At 43.4% G+C, this 18,263-nt stretch overlaps 1 protein-coding gene across 4 annotated transcripts in view; it reads right to left on the bottom strand.

The window, feature by feature from the left end:
• The window catches only part of FAM120A (family with sequence similarity 120 member A), a 103,597-nt gene that overhangs the window by 49,411 nt on the left and 35,923 nt on the right, over nt 1-18,263 (bottom strand). For all 4 annotated transcript variants that reach the window (XM_082469610.1, XM_082469609.1, XM_082469612.1 and 1 more), the window contains exons 4-7: nt 15,939-16,067; nt 15,072-15,168; nt 3,750-3,847; nt 3,228-3,505 (exon numbers count right to left, since the gene is read on the bottom strand). In XM_082469610.1, coding sequence (XP_082325736.1) covers nt 3,228-3,505; nt 3,750-3,847; nt 15,072-15,168; nt 15,939-16,067 — 602 coding nt within the window. The remainder of the gene's footprint in view (nt 1-3,227; nt 3,506-3,749; nt 3,848-15,071; nt 15,169-15,938; nt 16,068-18,263) is intronic.

Here is an 18,263-nt window from a genome sequence, read left to right as displayed (position 1 = left end):
CTTTTTAACTTGTAGGAAGCTGGGTGGTTTTTTGGGGGGAGGGGCTTATTTGGGGGGGTATTTTGGGGAGGCTTATTCTGTAACAGGCCCCATTACCCGTCAGCACCATCCTTTAAAAAAAATGCTACTGCTTTTCCACTGGGGAAATGAGGTCATTTATTTTGTGATCTCCCATATTCAGGATTATTTCCCGGTACTGCGGGGAATATGGTGGAAGGAGTGCAAATGCCTGAGGGAACTGAACAGGAAAGGGCACACCCAGCCAGGGCCGGTGCAGGCCTCCCTCCTCTCTATTGTACAAGTCGGTGTCTTAGGGTAGGGCAATTAAAAATGTTTCTACAGTCAATCTGCAGAAGGTGGTATGACCAGAGGCACTTCAGTTCAACTGTGCAGTAATTTCCCCAGCCAAATGGCCTGGCCACCCAGACACCTGCCCATTCCCAGGACAAAGAGCACCCAGATTGGAGCAAATTCATTTCCAAAGAAACACTGGGATCTTTCTAGCCCCAGGACCATTCCAAGCAAACACTGTGGATGTTTCCCATCACTCTCAGGACAGAATTCAGAACGTACGCCACCCAGCCTCCACCTCACTCGACACCGCAGCCACGCTGGCTTCCCCTTCCTCCACCCCGCACTTGTCCAGCTCTCTCCCCGCTCCGTCACAGCTCGAATCCTGCCTCTCAGGAAGCAATCCCTCCTCCAGACCAACTTGTCTGGTGTCTCTGCCTTGCATACTCACCACTTGGGTTATCTGTTCGTTTGTCTACTCACTTCTTTGCAGGCCTCCATCAGCACGCCATGTCTGCGCTGCCTGCCACTATGCTCACCGGTAGATGGCAAGGGCTCAGGTGTTGCTTGGCTAAATGAATGGATGATTTCTTTCCCTTAAGACCATCCTGAGAGCACAGTGCAGATCCAGGAGTCCCAATTTCAGTCCAAACCAAAGGTAAACCAAATCCTGACTTACTGCCCCTACTTAGTTTCTGAACTAGGAGGGCAATTCTCTGTCCTATGCACGGCCTCAAAAGTGTACACACATAACTTCAACCGGAATCCTCACGCTGAAGTCGTGAACACTACCCTTCTTAGCATCCTGCCACAAGTAAGGGATGCCCATAATCAGATCCTACTCTGCCTGGCTTATGATCCTGAAGCCTTTGGTACAAGCTCCCTGTCCCCTTTTCCTTCCCTCCTCCCTCTCAGTTTTAACACACCTATCTCTTATTTGTTATAATAAATGGAAAAACAGATTCAAGGAAATGAAAACATTGCTAAGCCACATAACTTGATCCAGGCTTAGCAATCTTTCAATTCCAGATTGTGGATGTGCTCTGCCTTTTTTTACCACATTTCACACCACGAGAGGGTGAGATGCCCATGCCATCCCCACATATGGAGTTCACCTTCCAGAGGCGCCTCCAGAAAAACACAGTAAAAATGCCCCGAGCTGGGGGTATAGACAGTTAAGTGCTATAGAGCTCAGAGGTAGGAGAAATGACTAAGATTGAGGAAAAGCTCCAGGGAAGGCAACACGGATCAGAACCTTTGGAAACAGGGCAGAGTTGAGTATGCACAAGAAAAGGGAGGGGCTCTCATGCAATCTTATCCACTCAAGTTCAACTCATATCCTAACAGGGCAGCTTGCCAAATTAAGCAGGCAACTCACATTATCTCCGCATCCCTACCCGAAGGAACAGGATCACCACTGGACCTCCCCAGACCAGGGCCTCTCCTGGCTCACAACGCTCATCACCTGCACAGGACTCCAAGCCACAAACAGTGGCTTTGTGTCTTATTTCTACCTGTGTTTCAGAGTCTAGAAAGAATGTTTCTTACTAAAATGAACCTGCCTATAGATATCTTAGTCTTGCTGACATGAGTCAATTATTAAAAGAAAACTCAGAGTTCCTTAGTGAGTGAAAGGGCTCCTGAGACATCTATCAGCTGTCCTCATACTTCTCTCTGCTGAAGAGTCACATGGTCTCGTTTACACTTGCAGATTTCTAAGTCCCAACACAGCAATTCTCATTCAGTAGGTCTTAAATATATTATCTTTCTAGAAGGTTAATTTAAAAGTTTGAACGCTAAATTACAACTTTTTCCTTCATTTTAGAATTTTAGGATTGCACATACAACAAGTAAATATTTATGCATTTTATGCTTCTCTGTTTCACAACAGCACACATCCCTGGCTGGCAGCAAACTCCTCAGTAACTGCTGCCCAAGGTCAGCAGACTTGGTGCCCATTTTACAGATGGAGAAAAAGAGGACAAAAGAGGAAGAATCTCTGGCTTCAGGTGACACACCCATAGAATTTGCAGGAAGACTGGAAACTGTGTCTCAGAATTTCTTACAGCAGAAACTGACAGAGCAATAACTAACCCTGGGCATCTACTGTGAATCAGAGTTCAAACTGAGGAAAAGGAGATGCAGATGTAAAGAAAAGAAAGACTCTTCCTTTCTTCTTTCTTTTTTTGAATCAGGTTTCTTAGAAACATAAGATTATGTAAGGGGAGGAGGAGGACTGTGAATTTTAAGACTTTCTCGATCAGATTCTAACAAATTTAAGTATTTGAAAATGCATTTATTCAGGGACACACATTGTTTAAAATACTCCTTCTACAGGGAGAATTCCAACCTGGGTCTGGCAGCTTTCCATGGTTTTGGTTGGGTGAACAGTGTTATTTCAAGAACAGTCCTATGAGCTGCTGAGTTGGGGTTCAAGTTGCTGAATTCAGAAGGAAAGGAAATTCTGATTCCCCTTCAATCCAGGAGCCAAGAGACTGAAAGCCACAGGAGTCTAACTTAAAATGCTTTCTGGGGGTGGGACTAGGGGAATCACAGCCCAAAAGAGAGTAAGGGTCAGGCAGAACTTGACCAGATAACTTAACCACGTTTGGTGGTCACACAAACTAATTTTCCTAAAATTCCACCCAAAAAGAGCGGGGGGTGGGGGGGGTGGGGGACGCCAAGGCTTTGGGCTGGCATAGTACAGATTTTCAACCTTGGAAGCCTCAAGGAAACATCTAACCTTTTCTTTCAGTCTGAGGAGTCTTGGTCCAAGCACAGCGTAACTGTCACCTACCTATAACAAACAGCATACTTGAGCACAACCATCGGTGCCGTGGGCTGGCCAGCCAGAAGGCGGCTTCCCTGGGGACTACAAGCTACTTAAGAAGCTGCTACACTTCCCGGAAGCACCAACTACTCCATACACCACTCACTTTGCAGCTCCTCCACTGCCTTCATCATTGTCTGAAGATGATGACGTAGAAGAACCAGGAAAGTATGCTGAGTCCACGTGATTGGGACTGCCGCTTGGAGCTGGGTTGATCGGGGAGGACCGTTCATACAGTGGGGTATGCTTTCCTTCATGAGGAATGTTACTGTAGTTCTGCTCAGTCAGATTCTTTCCGCTGGTTTCCAAGGTGAGAGCCGGCTCAGCGAGGCTGTATGGGTGTGGACCCTGGCCCGGAGCACCTGGGCTGGGCACCTGGGGGGCCTGAAACAGAGGGTACGGATCACACATGCATACACACTGCCTGCATGGCCCGGAACACATTAGCATAACCCGGCCTTGGCTAAGTTTTAATTCAACAAACACTGTGAAGCAGGTGCTTCACATATCATGAGTTGAAGAAATTATTTTAGCATTCATCAAGATTTGATGCATATGCAGCTTTCAAGGCAGCTGTCCCGCACCAAGGCTGGGCAGACCAGCTGAGGAAGGAAAGGAAAGGCCTTACCACAGGCTTTGCTTGCAGAGAGGTCTGTGGAATGTTGAGCATCTGGGGGGGGACATACGGTGGCACTATCCCAGGCATTCCAAACGGATTTGGTCTGGCTGTTTCATCAATATGGAAAGAAAACAATAAAACAACTGTGAGCAGAAGAACATCCCCCATGACACAGCAGTGGCCAGCACACACCTCCATCTGTCTTGCACCTCCTCAGGTGCCAGCGCACCACTGGCCCCACTTCCCAGAAACCTTTAGAAATTCATGTTTAACATTAAAAATACTTAATCTTATGATGACTAATTTTATACACTGGGGCTAGAATTCTAACTTTCAAGAGTTTTCAATTAATGTCTGATGGTGTTTTTGCTTTTGTTCATGTCCTTGAATGCCTGACTTGTCTCTGTCTTTAACTTAACAGGTGTTCTTATTCTCTCTCTGCTCACTGCTGACAAAGCTGGAAGCCCTGTAGTACTCTAAGCACTAAAGGAACAAAAGAAGGACACAGCACTTCCCCTTCCATACGTGAAACAATGGAATTTTTCTATTTAAACTAAAATTAGGTTCGTAGCTACTAGCACACTTTTAAATATAAAAAATGAAGTGTGGTAGTCACTGCCTATACTTTTGGTTTGTTTTCATCGTTAAGGAAACCACGATCAGGTTACACATGCATTATACATGCACTGCAGAGTCAGTAAAACTTGGGATTCTGTGCTCCCTTAGAAAATGACTTTATAAAACCTGTTCTGATGTATGCTGGCATTTGTTCTTCATTATCCTTGTGCTAACTTCTAACAGTGAAGCACAGAATGGAAGCCATGTAGAGAAGCGGCTCCAAACACGTCAGGCAGGAGTGGGTCTTGTGTCAGCTTAAAGACATGACATAAAGCAATCAACTCGGCCCAAGGTTCAGAAACCTCCATATCCACAACACTCAGTCTCCTTGCGGGCCTGAGGAGAGGTGGGGGTCAGCACAAGCAAGGCCAGTAGGGCAATGCCCCCAGCATGCGGTGATGGGGGATGAGTGTGGCCTTCATGTCAAAGACACTTCAAAATATCATGATTTACTAATGTGATAAAAATGAGGAGACTCTTCAGGGCTTTGTTCACTTGCTGAACAGTTAGGTGTGGCGTGCCTGAGAGGACAGGCTGCGAGGGCCAGCCCAGGGCTACTACAAGACCCGGGGGTGTCGTCAGGACTCAGACTGCAGGAGACAGAGAAAACACACCCAGTGAGAACATACAACAGACCCTACTGGTGCCCCCACGGCCACACCGTCTCTTCCTTAGGTTTCTTTTAAAAACAGAACAAAACCAAGCCTAGAGCTACCTCAACGCGAATGTCATTTATCAGGAAGAGTGCTTTTCTAACCTCAAAACCTGAGGGACATCAGGTGAGAAACACACAACCCATAAACCACTACCAACTTGTCAAGAAAAATAAACACACATTTAATTTAACTAAAAAAAATAATAAAGTGCCCCAAACCCTCCCTCTCATTCTCTGAAAGGAAACTCCCACTGATGCCTAACCTGAGGCTCCCTGAGCCAATCCAGTCCTGGGCCGCAAGGACACTGGGAGCACTGAGGTTTGGGCCGTTGCTCACTTCTCACTACCCCACAAGACTCATGAGCCTCAGAAGCCATCATCTGTTGGAAGATCCCATCTCCAAGCGCCTGGTGCTCAAGTTGGAAATGCCATAGCCCTCTGATCTCAACTCGCATGAACAGAAAGCTTGGCCCAGCTTCCACTTTCCACTGAACAGAGATGGCTGCGGGACAAATAGCTGGGAATGGTGACGCTGGCACATGTGCATGTGGGGCTGGTGTCCCATCTACACACTTGTCCACACGCTCACATACACACAAATGTTCACCACACAGACACACATGCACATTCGCCTGCACTTGCACACACAAGGAGACACTCTTGATCAAACAGTAAGTCCATGAGTTACGAACCTCCGGGTGTGAGATAGGTGATGCCGTAACTGTTAAAGTCCCTTCTCAGATGATTCTGAATTTTAGCCAGATTTTGGGTGAAAGAGTATTACGAAATCCACTCAAGCTCTAATACTGTAACTTAAATCACTGTAAAAAGTCTAGTATACAATCCCTTGTAGCTGACCTGCCATACTTAACTTCAGAGTAATAAGAATGAGAGACTGAACTCTTCAATTATGCAGCAGCATTCAAGTGAAGATGAACATTTATGTTTCACTCTATTTTTGGCCATTATATGCTACAAAATTCCTGAAAGCACAAACTTTCCTTAAAAAAAAACAAACAAAAATAAAAACAAAAAGAAAGAAACCCCTCAAAACAAAAACACACACAAAACTATAACTTAAAAGCAAAGATTTCCAAGGAAAGAACATTTTCTAAAATCGTATTTCAATCACTGACCTCAAATAAACCTTTGAGAACCCACAGGACTAGTTACTATTCTATCATAACCTAGTCTATTAAGTGAATTAATTTGTCTACATTTCTCTGATGGCTGCAGAAATGCCTAATAAGCGAGGGCCTGCCTCTGCATACTGCACGCCTTCTTATAAATCAGTTCTTGTTCTCAATGCCCTAGTGCAGCTAAGCAGAGTCATTGTCTGTCTTCTGTGTGACAAGGACATCTTTCTCAGAACTGACACCAGTTCACAGAGTGGAGATTAACACCACCAGTTTCTCATTCTCTTCCTTTCACAAATACTTACTAAGAGAGGTAGGCCTTTGTTAGAAAAGTATGCATAATGAAGACAGACGAAAGGGAAAAAAGTATTTAATTAGTATTTGAAAAATATTTTCATAATTAAAAAATATTTAAATATTAAAGACTTTGAGAATAAGAGAAAGAAAGCATGCATTGCAGCCCTTACAGCTGTGCTTAGTTAGCTGTGAACTCTCATAGATAAGACACTCTGTGCAGTATCCACTCCCTTGAATTACTTACTGTGCCTGTATGAAGCTAACCAGCTTTTCTCTAAATTAAAATAAGATTAAAAGAAGGAATGGTGTTAACCAAAAACTCTACTGAGAACTAGTCACCCCTACCCCAACCTAACAAATATTCATCTATTACTGGGCATGTTACTGTGAAGATGTTACATTAAACAAACAATAGTAACAAAGTAATATTTTTTTAATTCTATAATTTAGATGGGGGCTGATGCATGATTTTCAAGTGTTACACAAAAAACATAGCTTTGAAAATTTAAAGAATAAATAAACCAATATATTCCCTACCACCAACACTAGTTTCCAATGCTTGCAAAAAAACAATGCAAAATTTTCAAACTATGTTAACCATGTTGACATATTTACTCAATACCAACATTCTACAGAACTTAAGGTACAAAGTTAGATGAAGGGGAATTTTACGTAATTTGTTTTCATCCTCTCCCAAACGAATAGCTTCCGAAGGCAAGCTGGGGTGGGGGACAGTGGGAACCAACAGGACGCTGGTGTGGCCTATGAAGCCTGGTAGGCCGGGCATAGCCAAGGAGGCATGGGGCTTTTGGGAAGGAGGAGACAGAAATCATCCCAGCTCTTAGAGGACTGAACCTTGTCAGTTTCTACAGAGTACCAACTCCCAAGAGCTCAGAGCTGGGGCAGCTGATGCCTACCTGGAGCCACAGTGCTGGCAAGGCCCCACAGGAAGAGTCAGAGGCCACTGTCCAGGAGAGAAGCCCTCACAATGGAAGGCTAAGTATAGGGCAAATTAAAGTAAGATCATGAATAAAGCAAGTAGGCACCTGAAAGAATTATGAGCAATGAAAAAACTTAACCTAGGGAAGCACATTTCAGGTTAATATATCAATAAATAAGACTTTTCTGAGAACTAGAGCTGTTCAACAATGACAAGGGCTGCTTTGACTGCTTGACTGTTGGTGTAGGAATATACCATGGTCAGGAGGTATCCTGGTGCTTACACAGCATCCCTGGTTATCCAAATCTCTTCTGTCCTTGAGTTTGGATAGCACGTGTGTGGACCTCAAAGGATACAGCATTATTCAAATCCACGTGATACCTGAGTCTTGAAGAGCAAGAGTCTGAATAGTGAGAAACTTACCCCAAATTTTATCCAAATCTATTAAATTCCTGAGTTCACTTAATCAGGTTTGAATCGTAGGCGTTAAACAGCAAAAGAAAAGAACTCTTAAATCTCATTCAGCCACCTACATGGTTTTATAAGTCTATGATAAATCAAGACAAAGCAGTTTCTGTCCATCTGTGAATTCTAAAAAGCACAACCTAAAAGAAAAGTCTAAAGGCCTTTATTTGGAAGTCACTGATAAACTGAACTAGCAGTCCCCTTCTGTCACTGAATACTGAGAAGCCACCAACAGACCTGATGACAAGCTGTGCCCATCTCAGGAAGACACACCTTGCAGTCTTTTAAACCAGACAGCAACCGAAAGGAGATGTATTTTCAGTTCTTCTAAAATGACTAACTTTCAGGTTTTTAAAAAAAATGACCTTTCAAAAACCCGTAAGACCAGACAGCCTATAGCACTGCATACCACATCAACTGAAATAAACTGACTAAAAACTGAATGAAAGGTCACAGGAACAGACTGAGAGAGTCCACTGATCTACATAGGAATCAAGGAGAAAGAATAAGTGGACTTCCTATTTAACGTGATAGCATCTTAGCTTCTCTCTGGCAGCATCTGTTCTGTCAGACCCCTCGGGGCTTGACATCAATGCCATTTGCATTAGCTTTAAAAAGATAAAAATTGAAAAAGATGAACATGCACACATCTCAAAAACAGCAAGTACAGAATGACAGGTACAATACAGCATTTAATTAAAAATCAAAACACTATGATTTATTATTCCATATGAGGTAAGGAACTATAAAAACCATTAGAGGGGGACAGACATGACTTTTAGAACAGCCTAATGTATTTCTTTAAAGACATTTGTTAAACCTGTTTAGTGGGTACCCTAATGCTCATGATACTATCCTTTGTATTTTTCAGTTATATTTAAAGCTTTTCATAATAAGAAAATTTAAGCAAAAACCTTGGAAAGAGTGGGTTTAGTAATCAAAACTTTAAGAATGAATATTATATAACTTGCCAAATTTCAAAAACTTATTAGTAGAGTAGAGCAACAGTATAATATCATATACTTGGTGACAAAAAATTTTTAAAGTGATCATTATAACAGTAGAAAAACTGAAAATATTCTAGTGATGACCACAGAACATGGTTAAGTAGATTACAGCACATCCCCACTGTGGAACATTAGACAAGCTTTAAAAATACTAAGGCAAAAAAAAAAAAAAAACAAAACTAAGGCAAACCTTTGTGAAGTTACAGGGAAGCTCCAAAGGCACACTGTTCGGTGGGAACAGGGCAAGTTGCCTTATAGTATGCACGGTCAGTCCCACTATGGGTCCTGCGGCCTGGCTACAGCCAGCACTTGCAGCAGGCCTGTGTCACCCCTGCATAGTGAGCCTGGGCGCATGGACGATGGCAGGTGGACGAGGTCCTGAGGGCCATGTCACCTGGCATAGGGTAGCAGTGACGCTGAGGAGTTCAACAGTTCGAGCCACAGGAGCAGCGCGGGCAGCGTTCTGATCTCTCTCACTTCTGCTCCCCGGGCACATGTGCACATGCCATCGCCCTCTATTCTGGGCAGGTCACGTTATGGACTCTGCATGACCTCTGTGTCCCACAGTGGACCCGAATGAGTGACTTTGGGTCCTGGAGACCTAACAGCCTCTTCTCATCAGCTGAGGAAGCCCAGCAGATGCCACATCCTTCTTCACAGACTGTGTCTTCATGTTCAGGGGGGACATTTCCTGACCATCCCCTCTCATGCTGGGAGTGTGTGTTGTTGGGGAGGTAGAGATGTATTTTCAAAAAGACTGTCAACACAACCTAGAAGCCCAGCAACAATCAATAGAACAGTTTGGTGAGCACTGTGCAGACTGTGTAGCCTCAGGAACCCACCTTCTCAAGACAACAGAAAGTGATGCCTTCCAGTAAGGCCATGGCTCAGAATGAGGGCCCACTGACTGGTCCTTGCTTCTCCCTTACACTTGAAGATGCACCTTTCTGAGCCCTGGTCCCAAGAGCTGTGGTCCAGGAGCACCAACTACGGAGTCTAATTGTTCCTGTTAAGACAGTAGGCATTTATGTTCTCTTGTAGATGGGTCACCAGCAGTTGGCACTGAAGCTTGCCATCTGGCATTTTGTGAATCAGGATCCTCTGACCCAGTCAGGTAGAACGTGGCCAGCCTTGGGGGCCTGTCAGGACACAGGCTGATGCAGGCCCCTGACCTGGGCAAGCCCGTCCAGATAAAACACCCATGGGGCCTCTCTGCCAGCACCTAGGAAGTTTCTATAGCCAGAGGTCCTTTCTTTGTGGTCACTATGTAGAATTTGTTCTTTGCTTTAGTGGTGACAGCTCCTATTTCAATATGGTTCTCTTTGCACAATTCTCTATTATTTGTTCATGGTGGCCTGCTGCCCTGAGGGCTCCCTTGGTCCCCACCAGACCCTTACTCCTCTGTGCTCCGAGGGACCAGGGGTCACTATTACCTCCAACCTTCCATCTCCCTTCATAGTCCCCTCTCAGCTTTCATCATCAACCTAAAAGTTTAAGCATGTTCAAACTTCCCTCCCATTTCAAGCCCCACCCTTTTTGGAAGCAATTGGAGGTGGATTTGGAGGACTGGTGCTGGCCACCTATCCCACCCTCTTCCATATTTTACAGCACAGAAGAAGCTGCAAAGCTAAAAAACTATTTTTCCTAGGACCCCTTGCATCTCGTTGAGGATCACGCAGGCGCCCGCACCTGCACGGGGTCTGGGAGCTCCGAGTGCCACAGAAGCCTCCTCCTCACCTCTGCTGACAACTGTTCTTGCCACGACTCCTATTCTGGCTGCTGCACTGCTCTCCCTGTGCCCCCAGCTCCACCTCCTTTCCCTGATCTGAGGTACACCATCTCAAGACCTCCATACAGAGTGCGCTCCACAGAAAACCTCCCCAGGGCATCCGACCTACTTCCGCTGCTCCAATTAGTACTCAGGGTACACACACAATAAAGAAAAGCAAGGGGACCATTAATACAAAATTCAGGGTGCTGGAGTACAGGGGAACGTGACCAGGAAGAGACAGGGATAGGGCTCTGATACTAGTAATATTCCACTGATGTTTGTTTTATTTACTGTACAAGTATACTGTGTGTATGATAGTTTCAAAATAATTTAAGTTTTTACAATGAAAAAAAATCTTTCAATGAGCTTTCATGGTCCAAAGTGTAAGTCTAAAATCTAAGGCCATGCATGGCCCGACAAGCATCACCTGACCATTCCTTCCCTTGCCTTCCTGTGCTCCAATCTAAGGCCATGCATGGCCCGACAAGCATCACCTGACCATTCCTTCCCTTGCCTTCCTGTGCTCCAATCTAAGGCCATGCATGGCCCGACAAGCATCACCTGACCATTCCTTCCCTTGCCTTCCTGTGCTCCAACCACATTCTTCTGTTTCTTCTACATCCTGTCCTCTCACCTCAGGACCTTTACACATTGTCTCCTCTGCATATATACTTCCGCTCTATCGTCATCTTGCTCAATTCCTACTCTACACTCAAACCTCACCTAAACATTAATTTAATTGAGCAGAACTAAACACTGGTTTAATCAAGTATTGTTTTAACCGGGTTGGTCCTCCTTGACCTTCCTGTTCACATTCCTGTATGACTCCTCGTCTCAGTCATCTACAAGCGCAAGGATGACATCTATCTTGTCTACCACCCTGTCCAACACTCAGCATAGTGCCTGGCAGGAAGTGAATACATCAAAGGCTCATTTACATTTTTCAAGAAATAAATAAGACTATTTTTTGAGCAGTTCTGCTTTACAGAAAACATAAGCAGAAAGTATACACCTTGCATTAGTGTGCTACATTTGCTACAACTGATGATCCAACATTGACGCATTACTATTAACTAAAGTCTATAGTTTACAGTAGGATTCCCTCTTGGTGTTGTATATTCTATAGGTTTGGACAAACTTACAAGGACATAAATCCAGCATTATAGTATCATAAGGAATATTTTCACTGCTCTAAAAATCCCACGCTTTGCCTATTTATTCCTCTCTCACCCTCAAACCCTGGAACCCTTCCTTGATCATCTTACTGTCTCCATAGTTTTGCCTTTTCCAGCATGTCATACAGTTGGAATCATACAGTATGTAGCATTTTCAGATTGGCTTCTTTCACTTAGTAATGTACATTAAAGGTTTCTCCATGGGTTTTCATGGCTTAATAGCCAATTTCTTTTCAGCACTGTATAATATTCCATTGTCTGGATGTAGCAGTTTATTTATTCATTCACCTGGTGAAGGATATCTTGGTTACTTCCATGTTTTGGCAATTATGACTAAAGCTACTATAAACATCCACGTGCAGGTTTCTGTGTGAACATAAGTATTCAGCTCCTTTGGGTAAATACCAAGGAGCAGGATTACTGGATCTTGTGGTAAGAGTATGTTTGGTTTTGTAAGAAACTGCCAAACTGTCTTCAGAGTGGCTGTAACATTTTGTATTCCCACCAGCAAGAAATGAGAATTTCTGTGTTTCACATCCTCACCAGCATTTGGTGGTGACAGTGTTCTGGATCGTAAGCTATTCTAGTAGGTGTGCAGTGAGAGCTCATCTATTTTTCACTGAGGAAGGCCAAGAGGACACAGTGCATGCTTCTTCAGACTAACAAGGCCTCTGTTTTATTTGCGCAGCTTCTCACAAATACACTAGGATTAGTTCACGCCTACGGAGTCCACGTTCACAGACCTGAGGCGGGCCTCTAACATCTCTGTTATTTGCTATTTTTAAATTCTGCCAATGATTTTGGAGCACAGCTAAGGTTTAAGAACTACTTGTTCAACCAGGGAGCCAAATATTGCTGACAACTCAATTCTGACATATCTTACATTTAGACTGCAGATTCTCTGGAGATGGTGGACATTAAGTGCTATGATGGAAAGGAAAAAATTATAATCATATCTAGATCCCCAATTCCCAACACAGTGTTTCTGATAGAGTAAATGCTTGAAAAATAGTATTAATCTCACCTGTAACATTTAAAAAATCTATCTAGTAGATAATTCAGAAATATACATATATACAGATAGGTATTATATATTAATATATCCATAATCTATAATATGTTATATAATATAGATAATTTCTGGGAGTTCATAGTACAAAAACAGCATGGGCTGGAAAAAATTCTTTTTCCACCCTGAAAAAGACCACACACTATGCAGACCAGGCCTCCCAGCAATGGGACAGGGAGCATGTGCACTTCCTTTGTAAATTCCACACCATCCAATAACAGTATGGAGATCTGAGGTTTTTTCTCAATGCTGCAGAGAACCACAAACTCAGAAGGAAAAGCATGGAAGACACAGCAGTCACCCCCCCAACACCAGTCCACATGGGGTCTGGCCAGGAAGGTTTTTCTTTTGAAAATACAGAACCCTGAGGCCAATTAGGCTTCTGAAAACTGTTCTGCGGTAGAACCTAAATTCCAGCCAGATTTAGAAACCTCTGGGTAGAGTCAACTCTCCCCATTTTTCTGTAAGATTTCTTCAAAACTCTACACATATTCCAGTTTCTAAAATGATTAATACAGACAGGGTCTAATGAACAAGAAAGTTATTTTCCAATATTGGTTCTTCAAAATTCTGAATGTGTTTTCCTGTAGAATAACATAATGAACTATGGTTGGAAAAGACCACTTATGACCTACCTATTACTTATAAGAATATTTTTGTGGAAAATATGTCTTAGGTTCTCACTTGGGATGCCAAGAAAGTATTTCCCCAACTCAGTGTTGCCTCTTCTACGCTCTTAATTTCCGTTTCAGTCATCACTCTCCATTTAGTGGGTCCCTAACAGCACATATAGACGAAATCAATGAGCACTATCTCCAGATACTTTTACTTCTTTATACTTATCAGAAAAAAAAACAATAAAAGTGATTTTTACATTAATCTGTTTCTGCTGGCTCCAAATTATGTGTATCTAACTTGAAATAAACCTTCCTTCCCAATCTTGCCTCAACCTCTCTCAATTTCATCCCAATATTCCAGGCCATACACTGAACTCTACACTGCCCCAAACTTCCTGCCCTGTTGTAATTCTGTGACTGTGCTTTGTTAAGTCCCTTGCTGTACAATTCAGATTACTGCAACAGTCAGAAGCATCGGGAGATGCTTTATAGAAGGATTTGTAGGTAGTTATCACCTACATTAACCTGCTTGAAAACATCACTCTAAATACCCCAAATTCTTTACCAATTACACCACTGTTCTCCATAAACCACTGAGTGAAAGTGAAAGAGAATTCTAAGAGTATTGACTTCATTTATAAAATACTTACCTCATAATGTCCTTTGATGATTTAATAAGAACATGAAAGCACTTTAGAACTTATAGAACAGTACAGAACAGTAAATATTTTTAAGAAGTTCAAACTTAAACCTAATTTAAAACTCACCTTCCTCTTCAGAACATCTTCCAAACTGTTATCAGCTCAGATCAATGCCAAATGTTAAGTCAAGTGTCTTTCTCTATCCTTTCTCTCCCCACATTTTCCTTCTCTTTAAATGTTCTAGTCCCAAGTATACTATAATGAATGTTTAAAGTACAACTGTCCTATGAGGACTAGAATGTCACTACAGACAATCTCAGGAACATGACTTCTTTCATTACATGAAATAAGCACAACTGAAACAATGGTTGGCAATATGATTTCTCATAGCTTTACTGCTCTGGAGCCTAAGAAAGGCAATCTCACTCAGGAAGGAGGCTGGTATTTAGGGTTAGTGCTTTACAACCTCCCGTGAGATATTCACTATCAAGCAGCCTTCAGGCAAACAGTTTATAACTGTTTTTTATTCCCCAATTTCAAATCTCTGAGTGAAATATGATCTTTTGCCAAAAAAGGCAACAACAGAGGAGACACAAATCCACTGCATTTATGAAGGCACTTATAGATCCAGAGGGTCTTCTATGTCCTTGGTGCTCTCTGCAAGAGGACACCTCACAGAGATTTCAGCGTCACCGTCATCTGCTAGCCTTGGTCCTCATGGCTGCCTGCTCTTCTCCTCCAGTCTCATAAGTTTTCTCTTGCTCTTCAACACTTTCAGGAATTACCACTGAGTCTGCCCAGGAAGTTCTGCTATACTTATTTGTATAACTATAGAAATCTCAATTCAAAAGAATAAACCAACAAGATTACTGGTTGAATATTTAAATCTCTTTGGTTATTGCATGGTCAGCATCCATCACAGAGGCTTTGAGTTACTTACCTAAGTAATGTGGTGGGTGAAATGCCATAGGCTTACTAGTCGCTGAATAATATCCAATTGCTCTCTTAAATCGAATAACTTTGTCATCTGTTCTAGACTGAAATAAACGCAGGAAAACCTTTGTAAATCAGTATGCCACTGGCCATGTGTATTAATATATTTTTATAATTCAGCACATGTATAATAATCTGCGGCCTTTCAAGCTAGATGAGAGTTTAGAATGACATTAAAATCTTCAAGGAAAATCAACAGATTATCATTAAAGAAACAAATCGAACATTAACTCTCTTAGAGCAATGTACTTATCAGAGTCTGAGATGGAAGTCAGGAGACCTGAGTTCTGGGATGCAGTCCTCCAACTTTTCCTTGGCCAGGTCTCTGGTGCTACCCAGAAAGGTTTTACTTTTCATCTCCAGCAAGTGGGGGAGCAGTTTTAGTTCTTCAGAGAGCAAACAGGAAGTCACACAAACTTCACCTCTTCTACTAACCCTGACCCCCCTCGCATCCTTACTTTCAAAAAAAGGAAGAAGAAATCCCTGATCATCACCTGAAGGGATGGACAAATCAGAGAGCCACAATTCCATTTGACCCATTTGATTCATCTGTCTTCTTAGTAGAAATCCCATTAAATTATGATGGCAAATCTAGGAGCAGCAGAGACCTTACCATTCATCTACCTCATTCCCTCCTCTGTGCAGGCCGGAGGGGAGGCTGGAGGAGCTAGGCGAGGTGCCAGCCCTCCTGGCTGGCAGAGGCCTGACAGCTGGGCAAGCACTCCTGGACACGGCTGGTGTGTGCCTCTCAAACCCCTTCCAAACCCAGCACACACCATAGCACAAAGCGCTACCCAGGAGCTTGTATTTCTACCTGAGAATGCTGGAAAACATCTTTAGCTATGGCATCCAAGTCCGAGGTATCCTGGATGTTGCGAACGTAGTCAGCCACAGCCTTGATCACCACATCACACGGTGGCAAGACCAGCTGGTGGGCCCGGACCTAAGAATACAAGCACACATGTCAATGCACTAATTCTAAACACAGGCCCAGAAACTCCAGGTGATGTTTCCCTTCTAAGGGCCTGATTATTATCAATTTGTGATTTCTTGGCCCCAAGACTCTGGTGGTCTGAGAGTCAAGCCCTGGATCTCCCTTTCAGTTGTTGAATATAACTCAGCTGCTTCAACCTGGCTAGGTAAAAGAGCGTCTGACAGCCTTCCATTACTTCTGGGACGTCTGCAACCTGCTCATGTGAGCACAGCACAGAGAAGCCCTGGGCCACAGATGCTTCCTTTCTTTCAACACCAGGCACCAGGAGGCTGTGCTGGATGAATGCAGCCCCAAGCACCTGAGACCACTGCAAAAAGCCAAGGTAAGCTCTGAAGGGGAGGATAATGGTATCCCTGACTGCTGAGGGGCATGTCTGGTGAAAGACACATGGAATAAAGTGTAGGAATATTTTCTATCCAAGAATAGTTGATACCAGAAAAAGGTAAGTAAGCAAATTTTTTTTAAAAAGGTTTGTTTTGGACTTTTTCATGAAAACTAAAAGAAAAAAGATACCTTAATTTAACAAAATTAAGGTATGCCCATGTTCTTAGAAACAAAGATGAATCAGGTACTAACTCTGTTTATAAAAATTTTTTAAAAATTGAATGACAGTATGAAATGACATTTTATTTCCTATTTAGTCACAAAGATCATAAAGATAAAAAAGATGGCAAAACCATCTAAAGGCTTTGTGTTTCCAGAGCTGTGCACTCCTGCCCACCACACCTATGAATGTGGTACGTTACACGGCAGGAGGGGGTAGGTTGGCTGTCTGCTAACCTCAGGCCAAGCCTGTTACCCTGGATTATTCAGATGGGCCCAATGTCATCACAGGACCCTCTAATGTAGAAAGGAAGGCAGAGGAGCAGGTTTCATACATGAGGTAGAGCAGGACTCCATCGGCCATTGCCAGCTTTGATGATGGAGGAAGGGCCATGAGCCACGGAATGCAGCACCTACAGAAGCTGGAAAAGGCAGGAAACACTCTCCCTGGAGCCTCCAGAAGCAACACTCCCCCTGGCCCTGCTGATACCTTGATTTTAGCCCAGTGAGACCCACTTTGGTTGTGACCTCTAGAACTGTAAGATATTATTTGCTGTTTTAAGACACCAAACATAAATAAATAAAAAAGGAAAAAAGGAAAGAAAAACAAAACAAATTAACAAATAGAATGAAAGAACTTCTGGAAAAATAGATATTTATACTATTAGGGTATCATCATGCAAATTTTCAGATGCACATGAGTATATTCAATTTCTCTTTAGAAAAGCAATGGTTTTTTTTTTTGGGCTGTGCCGCACGGCATGCAGGATCTTAGTTCCCCGACCTGGGATCGAACCCACGCCCCCTGCAGTGGAAGCGCAGAATCTTAACCACTGGACCACCAGGGAAGTCCCAAGCAATGGTTTTCTTTTGAAATAATGTTTTCCATGTTTGAAAATGTTAGCTGCTCCGTCTCCTAGGGAAGCATGTATCTCCTTGTTCTGGTCAGTGTTCATCACAATGGACTCCAGGGAACTAGTGAAATGTCTGAGGCTGCAGACCACAAGCACATTCCTAGAAACCCAATTCCCCCTCTGCAGAATGAAAAACTACTGACACACACACGCTTCATGATGAAGAGGTCCCTGGAACAGTGCGTTCCAGCCAGTCTGGGAGCAATGGAAGTTCTGTCCACTCCCCGCCTTTTGGGGTGTTTAATAGTCCCACAGCCAGGACAGCGAGGAGGGCCAGCTTGGTGGCAGCCCCAGGAATGAGGAGTCAGGACAGAAACCCTGAGCTGTCCTGCCGTCGACATTTCCCCCTTGGTGAGCACATTCCACAGGGAAGGGGACAGCCTTGCCTGAGGAGAGTCTGCAATGGCCAGTGGGCTCCAGGCCCTTGGACAACACCCTCTCTGGGCCTCGACTTTCTGTCTCTAACTACAGTTTGAGACTAGTTGCCCAAAGAATGCCCCCTGGCAGTCTGAAAGCCTAGGGTTACCTCATTATGTTGCATACAGTACTGGAAAGGCCGGCCACTGTAGAAGGAGTTTATATATAGAACAAATGACAATTAACATGGTTAGAACAGAATTTACTGGGCACATAAATGTCCAAGATATGAAAAGGGCTTTCCTCCAGCAGCTGGGAGCTAATGTGATAG

This window comes from Balaenoptera physalus (assembly GCF_965194825.1).
Source record: "Balaenoptera physalus genome assembly, chromosome: 7".
NCBI classification, from domain to species: Eukaryota; Metazoa; Chordata; class Mammalia; order Artiodactyla; family Balaenopteridae; genus Balaenoptera; species Balaenoptera physalus.
The sequence above is the reverse complement of the archived record's forward strand: the minus strand, read 5'-3'. Positions and strand labels throughout refer to the sequence as shown.